The 16,068-nt window shown below is 36.2% G+C and overlaps 1 protein-coding gene across 5 annotated transcripts in view; it reads right to left on the reverse strand.

Moving 5' to 3' along the window:
* CACNA2D3 (calcium voltage-gated channel auxiliary subunit alpha2delta 3) overlaps positions 1-16,068 on the reverse strand; it is a 551,583-nt gene that overhangs the window by 234,799 nt on the left and 300,716 nt on the right. For all 5 annotated transcript variants that reach the window (XR_010072843.1, XM_063348451.1, XM_063348449.1 and 2 more), the window contains one exon: positions 1,660-1,749. Coding sequence is in view for 4 of the 5 variants with exons in the window: in XM_063348451.1 (XP_063204521.1) it covers positions 1,660-1,749 (90 nt within the window). In the remaining variant the exon portion in view is untranslated. The remainder of the gene's footprint in view (positions 1-1,659; positions 1,750-16,068) is intronic.

Below are 16,068 nucleotides of genomic sequence, written 5' to 3' on the forward strand. Positions count from 1 at the left end.
ATCACACTAACAGCAGTTATTTGGAGCCCCCTCACACAGAGTTGATAGATGTCTCGGGAACAGGCTATCACGGAAGGACGTCAAGAGGCCAGAACCACTCTCAGTTTGGCTCACTGAGAAGAGATACCATGAATATGTCACAGAGGTTCAAGCGGTATGAAGGAAGCACCGATTTGTTTATTTTTGAAAGCTTGTGTCTAAACACTGTAAATTACTTTTTACCTTTAAAGCTGATATATACACACACAGATAAAAATATATATTTACTTTCCTGTATATGAAGTGTGAGTCTCTTTCGAGGACAAGTTGTTCTTAGAATGAAACACACAGTGGATTTACTTGGAAGTATCCATCACTAACATTAACATTATACAAAATTAACTACTACCAGTTGGACTGCCACCATGATAACCATATCGGAAGAGATTCATTTCTATCTGTAGCCAAACTAGAATTCCTAAATACACATGGAGCTATATTCTCATCGTAATATCAGCAGACATTCAGTAGAAGAAACTGATCATCTAAAAACCATAGTCCATACATTTCAACCCAATAATTTGGGCATCAAATCACTATCTTGCGTTTGAATCGCATTGCATTCCCCCTCTTTTGTTGCTTTAGAAAAGCTTTTAAAAGGCTTTAAGTAATCTCGCTTGAAAAACTCAAAGCAACAGAGGATTTTGCATCATCTATTTAAAAGGTTATTTAATGACCAAGAGTCCGCATGATTTTAATTCACCTGCCAGGAATTTGATGTTACTCTGCCTTTCTAGATGATACCTCCCTCTTCACTAAAAAAAATAAGTATCTTCCTCTACACATAGGTGTTCTAAATCAGGATCAACTCACCTCTTAATTGATTTAGATTATTAAAAAGAATACATACATAATCTTTAAATATGTTCTTTTCTTTTTTTAACAAAGAGAAAGATTTTCTGGAAACACCAAAGTATTTTCAATCATATCTTAAGCTGCTAATATTAACTTCTTCCTGGAGGAAGACATACGCTTATAATTAGTTATTAAAAAAAAAAAGCCAGCGCTCTCCTTTACGGAAACTCTATATCTGAACTGATGTTAACCGAGGTTGTAAAGAAATGGCTTTAGTCCTACCACACTATGTACGGTTTTCATTCATAATATCATGAGAAATATTTGATGGTGCATTTTATTTTTATTGGTTTTCTCCCTCATACTAATTCTCATTTGTTACTATTACTGTTCACTTTTCTCCTTTCTTTCCTTGAGTTTTCCAATATACATTCCCAAGAAAGTATATAGTCAGCTGAATCAAAATATTGCTAAAATTGTTCTTTGCTGGAATCTGTAGCATGACGGTATATTTTACCTTTGCCAGAAATGACAAAAAATCTCTCTGAAATACACTATATAAAAGTCATTGCATGATAACCACTAAGACTGATGTGCACCATTGGAGGAAAAGCCTTTCAGGCAAAGACTATAGGTCTGATTTTAATTAAAATATCCTTTGAAGGACAATTTCCTGGACAACTAACATTATATACAATTCTTGTTCTATAGATATTTTATGATCATCACATTTCTGAGTTCTAATTTATTATCTTAAAATTGACAGTAATTGCTAAATAGCAAGAAAGGTGTCAGAGGCGTAAATCTAAAAAAGCATTAACTTACTTCATTGAGCATGTTGAAAGCTTCATTTAAAGCAATGTCCAGCATTCCAATTCCTTTCGCAAAAAGTTTGTCAAGGTGTTCCCTGAAATGCTGAAACACGATCAAGAAGGGTTATTCGTCAGTATATTGTTACAATATACATGGTGATATCATTGATTCAGGATTTCTGAATCCTTCTTTAGACTTACTTCTTAAGCTTAAATGACTGCATACACTAATTCATAAACCAAAGTAGTTTCTCACTAAGCCTTTTGACTCTTGAAGTCACACTAAACTAACATATTTTTTGTTATGATCCCTCCCTACAAGGTGGTACACCCTAATCATTAGGCCATTGCAGTTCAAATGCAGTTTATCAATGTCAATATAATGTTTAGATTGATAAAGACTGCCCTACACAAGAAGAAAGACCGGGCTATCCGCTTGCTAGCCATATGTGACTATCTTCAGTATGATGTTGCAAAGTCACACTTCCAATTTTTTCAGTTTTCAAAGGCTCATCAGTTATGCACTGTCACACCTGCTGGCCATGAGCACGGGTAAAATTTTATAACTAGCAGTTCTTAGAGGCTGACGGGGCAGAATTCATCCTACATTTTACTCTTAGGTTTATAAGAAGCAGCAATATATATTTAAAAGCAGTATCACGAATCATGCTATCATAAAGGGACACTGTATGCAACATCAACAAACAAGTACTTTACTCCCCTGATTTTCCGTGATGGAAACATTTTTTTTCATTATTTCATAAAATAAAAAATAAAATAAATTTCATAAAATACACTGCTGTATATTGGAAGGCAGAGAACTTCCTATTTCATTATTAAATTTCAGTAAGTTGAAATAGGAAAATTTACATCCTAGCTTCCAGGCAATTCTGAAGCCACAAAAAAAGCCTGCTTTTTCAAAACAATTACTTTACAGTCACCTACTGAATGGGGTTCATTGCAGCTCAATACTTCGAATAGATGAAAGGCACGCTCTTATTTGTCTGCAGCTAATAGCCCATACAGCTAAAATGCAAAATGGTTCTATTTTTCCCCAACTGAAACATAGCTAACTTAATACTAGTCAGTATCTCCATCGTACTAGTAATTACTGTTTTAAATACATTTTAAAACATAATAATTAATTTGTAAGATGAAAATGAAGATATATGTGGCGTGAAATAACAGCAGAGGCAATGCTTTTGTGAAACGTTATTTCAGCCTCCACAACTGGATTAAAAAGTTACCTCAATAGGTTAGGAGGAGGAAATTTTTTATTTACCAGGCCATTGCATTATAATCAAGAAAACCAAATCAAGCTAATTATCTGTGTAGAAGAATTAAAATACAACTGTCCCTTGAACTATCCCTTTTGTGTTTTTTTACAAGCAATAATAAAAATAAGAATGCATACAAAATACCCAAACACTCAATAAATGCATCAACCTCTTCTTTTTCTATATCCAACTTGTCATTTCAAAGTACCTCTGACATTTAGGTACAAATTGATCAAAAGCCACATCAGCATATTCTTGACTTCAACTAATGCGGCCTGGAAATTGAGAGCAGCAAAGCGAAGGTGGCCGTTCCCCAGATAAGGGCTACTTCAGCTGGCACCAGCGCAAGGCAACGCCTTTTCCACAGCTACCTCAAAACACAGCAACTGAGCAACAGTCAGGTTCAGAGACCACTGACTTCAGTACTCAGGGTGGCTTTCATCCACGTGGCCATCGGTCCATATGCAAAAGGATTCACTACAGCACGGGATTGTTACGGTCATTAAAGTTTTTCAGAAACTCATAAAATACAACCGGTTTTCATGAAACATGTAAAGTTCATACGAATTTAAAATTGTTCATTGGAATTCTTCAAAAACAAAAATATATCATGTTTATAAAATTCTCCAGGAAACATCTCAGTAAAACTAGTTTTACATATAGCTGGTATTTTTAAACAGAAAGTGTTGTTAACAGTTAAAAAAATATGGAAAACAAGCAGTTTACTACTGTTTCATCAATGTCAAAAACAATTTCCTAACATCAAAGATATGTGTTGACCAGATGTTTCCGAGCTGCTGAAGCAGCCCTATGCCCACAGCCCATCTCTCCCAGATACACGGAACTAAGATTAGTTTACAGTTACCACATAAGGATCCACCCCGACACAGAGGAGTTCTCTGAAAACTGATAAAGCCAAATTTTTGTATTGGAAATAAGTTTCTATTCTTACCTTTTCATAAATCAGGTATGTTAAAATATTTATTACAAATCATATTTCTCTTTGGAATACATTACTGTTTTATAATTAAACTAGAATTATTTTGGTATTTAAAAACGACAATAGTTTATTAAACCTCTGAATATTTCAGAGAGAAGTACTGTGGAATGTTTACTACGATGCATACACATTAACAAGTATGAACATACAGCATAAACAGATTACCAAAAATTACTAGTAAATGGTATAATCTCTAATATTTAAATCAGTTCACATGATCTGTCAGAAGAACAAACATTTCCTCCTGCCATAGCGCTATAGATAGATAGATAGATAGATAGATACAGGTTCTGAAAAATACACTGTTGACATATGAAGAAACCTAATAGTGACGTTTGATACAAAATAGTAAAAATCTTAAAAATCAATTTCATGCACTATGAATCCTAACAAATCAATGTTTTCTGCCTCTAGGCTTCAGAGGGAACAGATGCTACAAGGTGATTCTGCAACAGGATTAAATAACTAAAACGCATGTGCGGTTTGGTCTTTGTTTGTCTGGAGGGGGTTTATGGGGCTTTCGCTTTGTTTTTTAAACCAATTCCATTCTTTGTCTTGTCTTTGTTTTTTTGAGAATTTCAGCACTTTGTCCACTGGAAAAATCCCATAGCAACATGCAAATTAAATTCCCTTTTTATTATACCAGATGCCCTGGATGTGTGGCACTAATTGGATCCATGCCAAAAGAAATCATATTTCATTTTACAGGCAGCTCAAAGAACAGCTTCCTCAGATTGTTCACTCTACATCTAGCTGAGGCTGTTTATTATTAAACAATCAAAACGTACTGTTCTAGTTTCATACGGACTGGGCTTTTACCCTCAAAGAGTGGTGCCTTATTCTGACTTCAAAGGACACGCTATTGACACAGCTATTATCTATCATGCTGCTGTTTTAAGGACAATTTCTTTTTAAAAAATCCAAGTCTCCAAACACTCAATTTTTTTCCTATTTCACATGTCCAGTTAGTACAGCAATGCCCTGCCAGTAATGCTATAGTGCCTGGTTTGTTACCAGAAAAGGCATTTTTTAAAGCATTGTATTGTTTGTGTATGAGAAAAACAAAGTTTCAAACTAGTACGTCTCTCAAAATTTCTCTGCAACTTGCCCACATGCGTCTCCAACTGCCACTCAATAATTTCATCCCTTACAAAAGCACTGCAAAAAAAAAAAAGAATATTTCAACCATACTAGTAATGAAAAAACATCAGGGCAGGACATTAACCACTGAAACATCAGAATAAGTGATTTTGGAATGAGGTAACAAACACCCCAATTCCTCTCTTTCAATAACTTTCAGAAATCAAACAGATTCCATAAAGCAGGAGCCTCCTGCTCATAATGAGTCAAAAAGAGTCTTTTAATCTCTACATCCTAAATAACTCTTTTAGTAATAAATTGTACAAGAAATAATATTGCTTTATCACAGCTTCTCTTTACTCTCCTACTGGAGCCCTTGTAGAGTAATATCTGAATTTCCTAGAGTTTGAACCGGGTATCTGTCTAACTGTGCGCACAAACATCCGCACGCAACTGTATGCCTGATTTCCATGTGCAATTACCAAAATGTGCAATAGCTAATTGTGGACTCGAATACCTAATTGACATGCATAATCTTGGCAATTCTGAATGCAAATTAGGCACACAATTATGACAATCAGACTCTGATGTCTGATTACAAAATTATAGGGCCAGAGCTCAACAGGAGAAGTTATGTCTCATTACAGTGAGGAAGTACAGATGTGTTCAGCTGTGGAGGTATCTATGATCCACTCAGAAGGGGCTGAAAACCATGAGCTGAAGAGAGTGAGGATACAAATCCACTTGGCATGTCAGCCCGGACAAGGTCTTTGGCATATTAGGTATCTATTATCTATCAGCGACGCATACCCTGGGTCTTGTACCCTTGCATGCTGCTGATTTTGTCTGGTTATAAACACTATCCACTGCCAAACCCAGATGGTGCCGGTGACCTTAACGCCTGATAATAATCCATGTATACAAATCAAAATGGTTCCCTCCTTTTCTTTTTAAGCTGTGTAAAGGTTGTTAGGACCCTCTAAGTCAGGAAAAAAAAAAATACATTTGACGGGCCTAGAATCAGCAAATGAGTTCTTGTCCTAGGTACAGTTATAAATATGCCTATCTGAAGAACAACAGGGTACACTGAAAGGCGTACACTGACACTGGTTTTCCAAAGATGAAAAATAATATTCGCACACCTATTTCTTCTTAAAAATCCAGTGGCCTAACTTGACTTGGACTATTTCAGAACTTAAGTGAGGAGGAACATTGAAAGATTTTTAATGGTCTTCCTATTGTATGCTTCATGGGACAGTTATACAGAATATTAAAATCACAACACTGTTGCATATGGCTTTGGCATAACTGAACAAGAGGATAAATTTATAACCATTTATCATGGCTGAACTTGGACTTTCTCTGATAATGAGATTATTGAAAGCGTTTTTTGGTACACCCCTGGGTATTCACCCTTTCTAGCCTCACAGCTTAATCAACAATTGTATGGATTTTGGACCATACTCAGATGATTACATTAAATTGTCAGACTTCAGGGATTAGGGTAAAATTGTCTAGCAAAATATGATAGCAAGTCAAATTTCTGTTACTTCATTTTTCAATTGCCTACTTTGGATTTATTAGGGTTTAATAGTGAATAAATTTAAATAATTCAAGTTAAGTAATTTATTTCAACAAATCTGAGCTTGGTAGATGATATGTATGATTTTGCAAAGATTCAGGGCACTTCATGATTTGGAACACAGAAGAATTTAAGGAGGTAGAGGGAGCTACACAAAGATAGGTGAGAATCTGATGTTCCTTTCTTAATTTCAGGTCACTGCAGGCAAATTAAAAACTCTTCTGAGATGAAGGCCAGAAAACTGTAAAAACTGCATTTTTCCTTCATGGCAGAAGCTCACAACTTTGTAGCCAAAATGACAGACTGGTTTATCTAGCCCACAGTAAAGCTGCAGAATAATTTTCTGATTTGGAGGCAATTCTGAAGAAATTCTGAGGCATCTCCTTTTATTGCTCTCTTCTCTTACAGGCTGTTCTAAAGGCTTCACAAGGTTTACTCTCCGAGATTATAAAAGCTGACAGGTATCTATAGTCACAACAAGACAACAATTTTTTACATTCTGGAAGCGAACAGAACCCGGTCACGCTCCTAACAAGTGAGAAAGAATCCCATGTCTGCGCAACAGGGAAATTTTTTGGCCCCCATTATGATAACATGAGGATACTCCATAACCTTCAAGGTTTTACCCTTTTTAAACAAGAAAATGAAAGGAGAAGAAAAAAGTACGGCCATCTTCATTTGACATCTGAGGAAAGAAACACATCTGAAAGGAAGGAATTATACATTAAAGAGAGAACCGAGTTCCAACTCTCAAATGCCAGGTAAGTGCGGTAGCAACCATGCCACCTCAGACGTATACAAAAAAGAGAAGACAAGTCAGCTAATGTGATCCCTAAGGTCTGGCATTCGTGTTTTGGTATAGCCTTTTTTTTTTTTCACTGTAGCAGCATTCGTGTTTTGCTATAGCCTTTTTTTTCCACTTGTAGCAAACATTTGCAGAATTTCACTGGTGGATTTTTTCTTGGCATCATGACAAAGCTAGTCCCAATAGTGGCGTGCTCGACTCCAGTTTTACTTGGCAGTCTGCAAGACTCCACAGGCTGTTTTAATGCATCTTAACATGAGGACGCCACCTAAAGCCTCACAAATAGAGATACATCACCCAGTAAATTCAGCTCGCTATGGCTTATAGCAGATGCTTTTTCTGGAAGACCTGAAAACCTGTTTGCCTTTATATCATATTTCTCTACCACTGACAATATGGAAGTACACTGGTAGTGAGTTTACTGTTGTAAACTTCTGACTTAATCAAGCCCCTATTTCTTATCTTTCAACTTACCTAGCTAAACCAGCCTCTTTTGGTTGTTTGGTTTGGGTTTTGTTTCCTGTTTTACAGCTTCTGAATTAGTTAATTGAGTTATGCCAAACTCCCCTTCAAACTTCATACAGTTTTCAGCATTTTTAGGACAACCAAGAAACTTTCCGTTTCCTTCTTGTTATGGCAATATGCGAGACAGTAGTCCCAGTACCCTGTACAGATACGTTTTATTACAGCTTACTTGTGATTTCCAAGAATAAGGTACTGTTTATGATGAGTAGGAATACCCAAATTAGATGGGGTTACAGGACCATGCATTCAAGTCTAAGTATACATGAATAAAGCATTTTCCACTGATTCCGAAGAGGGAAGCAACAGTCCACAACAGATATATGCAGCAGAGTTTATACAGTTACACTGGAAAACTATGATATTTGCTATTAATTGTCTGACGAGGGTGAGCTTCCTACAGAAAAAGCATTGTTAATGGGTTCGACATTCCTCCAGACTTCTGTTTTAGCGCAAGTTTTTGCTGCTTCTAGTATTAGTTCCCATACTCATCCATACATGCTGTAACTGTAAATGTTCCCGAGACATACTTGGCAAAGATTTATCAGATTTGAGAAGATGAACTACATCAGCATATAAACCAGTAAAAAGCCCCAAAACAATCAGGAGGCATATGTGTGAGGTGGGAGAGTGATGTTTACTGATGTGTCACAGGGAAGTTTACGCCCACATACTAACAGTTGATAAATGCGGATAAATTCATATCCGTAAAATGCATTTAGGCATCATCCCATTTAAAATCCATTGCCAGGGCAGTCCCAGGTTAGCTTGCTGGTGATGATTATCCAGCCACTTGTGTTCCCTAGCACGTTGTGTTGGCAGACTGGATTTTTTTCAGGAAAACAGTCCTGAAAATCAATGCTGAACAAAGACCTCAAGATTCAATATACTCAGATCAAAAACAAATTCTTGTTAAGTAAATTAGTTGCCTTGGGGCTGCAATAGAAAACTTCAGACCAAATTTCAGCGGTCTGGTGCTAGCTGAAAGTTTTGGGCGTCTATAATGGCTAGCCAGTTTTTAAAAAAGTACGATTTCAGTGAGACTTTCCATTTTGGGGTTTTTTTTTAACAGCTAAGCAATGCAGTCAACAATCTTTTTTGGAGATCTAACAGAGATGGACAGATAAATATACACCTAAGTAATTTGCTTAAATAAAATTCAATATGAAAAATTTGTATTTACCAACCTCTTATTGGCAACATCATTCAGCTTCATTGCTGAATCAGTCTTCTGGTTATTTAATTTCTGGTAATTGCATACCAAAATAGAAGCTCATTGGAAGTTATACACTACATCTGTCTATTTTTGCCATTCTAATTCACACAGGGGTAAGTTCTTGATTTAGTTTGGAGTTACTGTGCCTATCTGTGCATCTAGAAGATGATATATTTCATCTGGAAACATTTACAGAGAAATGTCCTCAACCCATATATAGTACATTAAAACAACATATAAAAAAGGAATGTATATTGTAATATTGTTACTTTAAATCTGGAGTTACATTAAATCAGATTGTCATCCGATTCCTTTGGGGTAGGTAAATTGTAACATGGAGTTTCTCAAAGACGAAAACCTCTTGGCCCAAGAAAACTAGTATTAAAATAGGCAGTTCCACATGTTTGTAATTTGTGGAGAAAGTGCAGACGGTGACAGAATAGTGTCTGAACTATTTCCCACTCTTTTTTAAATTTGTGTATAGCAAATTGATACACTTCAAGGTAGCAGCTGTTTAATGCTAATGCCAAATTATAAATTAGTCTGGTAAAATTCAAATATATGTTACATATTTTATATTACTAAACCACATTTAGGATCACAGATTAATTTCAACCTCATTTATGCTACTCAATATAATTACAGATTTAATCTTTGTGATAAATGAAACCTGAAGCAAATTTTGAAAATTAGAGATAGCTTAGAGCGTTCTGAGAATATGTCTCCCCATACCTAAACCGAACCTTCAATGCAGGTATGTGCCAACATCAAACTTCAATGACAAATGCTAGGGTATGAAGAATTTTAGAAATTAGTGGATGCAACTTGATGCCTACCATATCACCTGAAATTACAATTATTCTTAAAACAAATTAATATATTCTCCTACTGTAAAAATGAAAGCAGAAACACTGTATGTTGGAAGAAATTAGCACTGGGATGCCTACTTTTTATCTTAGTAAAACTGCTGGCACATATATTAACACCACTCACATCACACTGTCATGTTTTAAGTTGTAAGTTTGTCTTTTATAAATACGTAAACAGACTTGATTCGATAAGGTCTGTCAAAAGCAGTATGCTTTCTGAAGTTGCATCTGACAGAACTTCAAGGTGCAGTTCGATCCTCACTGCTCTGAAACCTACACATAACATAGGCTTTTACAGAATCAACAGTTCTGCAGAAAAAACCCAAAACCAACCAAACTTGATCAAAACCTATGGAAATTTCTAAACATATCATACTAGCATCTCTTCCTTGTAGGTTGTCGCTAGCAGTAAAAAAATAAAGTTAAATGAAGATTTACACTCAAGACTGCATTGCTTTGCTGTTTTTGAAGGTGGTAGGGAACAGCTTTAGATGCTTAGGAATCATCACTTATTTCAATGTATCCTCACTCTTTCTTAAAGAAAAGCACGTTACTTGATCAACACATTAGACATTCAGGGCTGAAAACTTGTTTACCCCAACCGTCATTCCCTTCCCACAACAAAAAATGCATGAATATGTTAAATGTTTAAATGCTTAATTATATTAAACTTATTTCATGTCCTTTAAAAATCTGCTCTAATGCACCAGACAGACACTTACTAGTGCTTTAATCAAGGAGTGATCTTGATTAAGTAACCCCAACAGGTACGATGAGGCTTGTTCAAAAAAAAAGAAAAAAAAAATATTCCTGCCGTCACTCCGCCAATCACTATGAAATCTGTACCAATCTTCAAAACATACATTCAGCTAAGTTGAAAGTTACAAAGGTTAAAGTACTCATGCTGTGTTTTCTAACTGCTCTCACTGCTTAACAGAACAACGTGGGATCTTTGGCTAATGTGGGCCTCTGTACCATATAAATTAACAAGTAAATCTAACTTGTTACCCCTTCTAAAACAGCTGTGAGAAGACAGACCTACAATATTAACTACAGGGGTAGGGAAGTAGTAATTTAAGTAAAGATGCAACCAGAATACTGATTGCACATTATAGAGGAAACAAATGCAGCTTCATCAATAAAGCTTCGTTGTCATTCAAGAGAAATGCAACTTCCTTGCTTTGGAGGCACTTTGTACAGATTTACACCAGCATCAGGCCCGTGTTCCTACCTGAAATACAAAGAGATCAATATGGGGGGGGGTGGGGGTGTAGGGAAATGCGGGCTTTATCTTTCCTGACGCTTGGAACAGAAAACTGAGCCACATTACTCAAGGGAGAGCGTCACCACAAAGTGCATATAAGAGGGTTACAATGTTTAAAACACTTGTTCATACTTTAACAAGAGTGGATTCTTCTAGGTAAGTAGTTCCCACACTGTGGTCCAGAAAATAACAGTAAGCGGTCTAGAGCCAATGTGTGAAACTACACTGTGTTTACAATGCTGTTTCCCCCCCCCCCCCCGAAAAAAGAAGAGATGCTGTGGAGGTAAAAAATAAAATAAAAAAAAAAAAAGGCAACAGTCACACTGTTTCACTGAGCGTGTAAACCAGACAGGAGAAGAGAAGGCTCCAAAGAGACCTTATAGCCCCTTCCAATACCGACAGGGGGCTACAGGAAAGCCGGGCAGGGACTCTTGATCAGGGAGTGTAGTGATAGGATGAGCGGTAATGGCTTTAAACTGAGAGAGGGGAGATTTAGATTAGCTATTAGGAAGAAATTTGTTACTGTGAGGGTGGTGAGACACTGGAAGATGTTGCCCAGATAAATTGTGGCTGCCCCATCCCTAGAGGTGTTCAAGGCCAGGTTTAATAGGGCTTTGAGCAGCCTGGTCTAGTGGGAGGTGGCCCTGCCCTTGGAAGTGGGGGTTGGAACTAGGTGATCTTTAAGTTCCTTTCCAACCCAAACCATTCTTCTATGATTCAGCACCAACGCCATTAAGAAGCACTCACTTCCCAAGCTGCTAGAGCCTTAAAGCTGAAACAGTTTCCTGTAGCCTACCAAAAAAAATTCCTTATGCTCCATTCCCTGAAGATGCTCCAGGTTTCTTCTTACCTGTGCAGGCTGTGCATGAGAACAGAATAGGCTCTGGCTGTAGCCTAACTGCATGCGGCAGCAGACTGCTGTGGGTGGCAAACCAAACTATTTTACTTATGCCTACATCTTCAAAAGCCAGGCTGGCGGCTACCGCAGCAGTGCAAGAGGTCAGGATGACCCAGGCAGTGTCTGGGCTGGCAGAAGGTGACCCTCCCACACTCAGCTCTCCGCAAGGACGAGGGAAGGAGGAGGACCCGATCTCTCCCCAAGTCCAGCCCTGGCCCATCTGCCCAACTTTAGTATAATTTAACTCTATTTAACTCTTCTGCTGAGAAGCTGGTTTGCCCTTTAGCTCACTACAAATGAAGTGCAAGTCACAAGGAAAGTCTAATCTTCTAGATTTTCTTTTTCTATTTCTTTGTTTTGTTCAAGTTTAGAGATGAAAGAAAACCTGATTTAAAGAAAGACATTCAGCATGTTTAAGCAACATACTCAGAGCAGAAAGATTCCATTTGAAAAAATCCAAGCCTTATATAAAGACAGCAAAGTAGTTCTTCAGTAAATACTCTGAAGACAAATGTAGGCTGGGGTGCTGATCCTGTGAAAGCAATTTTTATTTGGAGTTATTCAAACAGCTGCTTTCATGAGATAAAAAGCTCCAGTCAAACATCTCAAAGTAATTTCTTATCTCTGCTTCTAAGTACTAAGTATATTTTTTAAGGGTCATTTAATGGGAATTTTTGATACTGGCACTTATGTATTAAGGGTTTAAAAAAAATAAAATAAATATACTGCCAAAATGGTAGAAATTAAAGTTTATTCAGCATAAATTAATGGCTTGGTAAAACTGTTTTTAGGCATGCTTCCAGCAACAAGTGCTGCATTAAGAAATACCTGTCCTTAGAAAGGTCAGGTGTACCTACAGCAATGTAAAAGAGTGGTAGAGTGAACGGTTAAAAATTCAGTCCTTCCAATCATCAGCAACATACATCTCCTCTTTCACATAAGGGAAAACTATAGCAACATGAAATACCATTAGGGCAATTTCTAATTGTTTCTGTTTAAAGTTAGCATACGGGAATAGATATTTGCTACTTAAAGAAAAAAACATTCTAACGTGCTTTAAAATGCTTGTATTTATTTTGCTGCTAATAGAGCTTATACTAGTAGTAACAGATGTCTTCATCCTTGTTCCCATTCAATTGAGAAGAATATTTGACATTAAAAGATAAAGAACAGAAAATTCTAGAAGGAATATACAGTTACATCTTCAGACCTATGTGGGACTTCCAAAAATCAGGCACATATATAAACATATAAACTGAAACAATACTATGTGTTTTAAAACATTGCCTGTCAATCACCTGCTCTACCAATACAGAAACTTATGATGTTATAATGGCTGTTGGAAAAAATACATATTACAGTGTTTGTCATGATATTTTCCTTGTTTCTGTTTTATAATTTAATAAACAAAAGAAAGAGCTATTATTACCAGTGAACCACAAGAGAGTATTTACCTTATAAGACTGGTTGAGAAAGTGTAATTTCATCTACTTTCGTCTGATATTACAATGGACACTTGACAATCACACAGAAAAAAAAAAATACAAGAGAAGCCTGATATATCTGTCAGGCTCACAGAAATGAAAGTAACAGCCCAAATGATTGAATTCTTGTTATGAGTTCCAAAATACAGCTAGATACTCTGCTAGATCTTGACCAGTTTGAAAGTGCATAGTAATAACATTTTTCTATGGACCTGACCAAAGGACCCTGAATTCAAGAGAAACTGTTCCAGACAATTCAGTAAGTTTTTCGTGAGGCCCCCCAGGTAATTTTGCCGTGTTGGTATATTCAAATCACACAGTTTCAAGTCTTACAATAACATCAGACAACTCAGAAAACTGTTTGTAACTATGAATCAGGAGTGTGATAACCAAATTACTCAATTAGGATTAAGTGGTCGTCCATGTGCTTGACAATCTTTATTTTATACCCTGCGCTCTACTCATGACAATGACACTTTTGTGCCCTCCCAGTGTTTAGGCAAAAAAGTTGTTAACACAAACTAGAAAAATAATAAGAACATATAAATGCACAGAAATAAAGACAAAAAATTAAGACTGACAAAGCCATAGTACATAAAAATACATGGAACTATTACATGCTACCTCTCTCAAGTTTATTCTCTAGTTTTGTCCTTTCAAGGAAAAAATAACTAGTTTGCTAATATGAATAACTGGAAAAAAGGTCATATTTAGTTATTCTTCGAAACCTTGAATGTGTTATTCAATTTGTAGCAAAATAAAGCATAAAGTGATTCCAGAATTTAAAAAATAACAAAAATTTAGCTAACCAGAGCTTACTGGTTATCGAAGCTGGTTACTTACTTATCGAAGCTTACTCTGAAGAACAAAATATGAAATTGTACTTAGCTATTTTGAATAATTGAGCACTGTTAATAAAATCTGAGCATCATCTGGGTGGCATAAAAACTTTTTGATTAATTAAATTAAAACAAATCTGACATTAAGTAGCATATGGGTGTATGGTAATCTGCATTTTGATCAGTTGTAGAGTGATGGAAAGGTTAACAGGAGGATTAATTCCAGACAGTACAGCTGGGCAATATATTTGAATCTTTAGTTCTAAGTCTAGAACTTGCACAGCTTTCATATGGTTAATTAGATGCACCCAGAACAAAGCACTCATTTAGAAAACTGCATCACAGTTCACAAATAAGGGTCTTCAGCACTAAACGATTAGAAACAATTCATGTAATTTCACATAAAAACCAAATGATATTTAGATAATCTAAAAATTAACAGAGAGGAACATCAAGTATATTAAGGAAGCGACCCACAAAGAATAATTCCTATAGAACGTAGGTATATATGTAGGCAAAATGCAAAGAACTCCAACAATACAATGGAGTAAAGTTCAGCATAAACGAGACCAAATTCATTTTGTCTTGGTACACTAAAAAGACCTAAGACACTTAGAAGCTTCAGAGCTATGTTTTCTACTCCCTGCAACATCTCATTAACTTCTTGAGGAAAAACGAACCACCACACTGAACATTACACACAATTCAGTGCTCAGCTGAAACTCTTGCGATGTGCCTTCAGTAAAAAGAGAGAAGTATCTAAAGAAAGATGCAAGACCGTTGCCTTCTCCAGCCACAAGCAAGGCTTGGTATAGACAGACAAGTCACTTCAGGAAGAGGGCAGGCTTTGGCAGGGAGGACGTTCTACAGTAACACAAGTGGCTAATTTTAACAGGCCTTTCTCTCTACAAGAAACACAGGACTTTTCACCTATCTTATTTCATAATTTTACATGGTATAAACAATCTTACCTTACCCTTCTAATAAGTGTGATGCAGTAATGCTTCCACAGAGCAACTGCATTTACATGACAGGCAATAAACTAAATTCCAAGCTGCAGATTCAATCTCCCTTCAAACAAAATTTTCACGGAAATCACTGTATTTTTTTGTAATTTTTTTCTGAAAAATGCCAGCAGGATGCAATTAATTTGAACACTTTCACAGAACTTTCTTGAATAAATGCATTATTATTTTGACACATCTGTTTGAAATGCTATTTTTTTTTATTCTCATCGCATTATATTTGTTTTCATTTGCTTTGAGATTTTGTTTCAACTTTAGTGTTACTTTGTGTAAAGAATGCAATCTCTTCCTCAGTAGTTATTGGTAACAGAATGATAGTTCAATTTAAAGCAGCTGAAGTATTACTAAACTTTATTAACAGTATATTGTCAGCGATTGCTGTGTTTTTCCATTAAGTTTATTCAATGAAACTGACTAGGAGGTTATTTCTTTTTCTTCCTACTGAGTCACATAAGGCTCCTTTGAAATAGAATAAGAGAATAATTAATAAATTTTAATAATGGAAGGCATTGTACAAGGAAAAGATCATTATAGCACATTGTTAGGCACTGCATCCTATCT

Source organism: Chroicocephalus ridibundus, chromosome 10 (genome assembly GCF_963924245.1).
Source record: "Chroicocephalus ridibundus chromosome 10, bChrRid1.1, whole genome shotgun sequence".
NCBI classification, from domain to species: domain Eukaryota; kingdom Metazoa; phylum Chordata; class Aves; order Charadriiformes; family Laridae; genus Chroicocephalus; species Chroicocephalus ridibundus.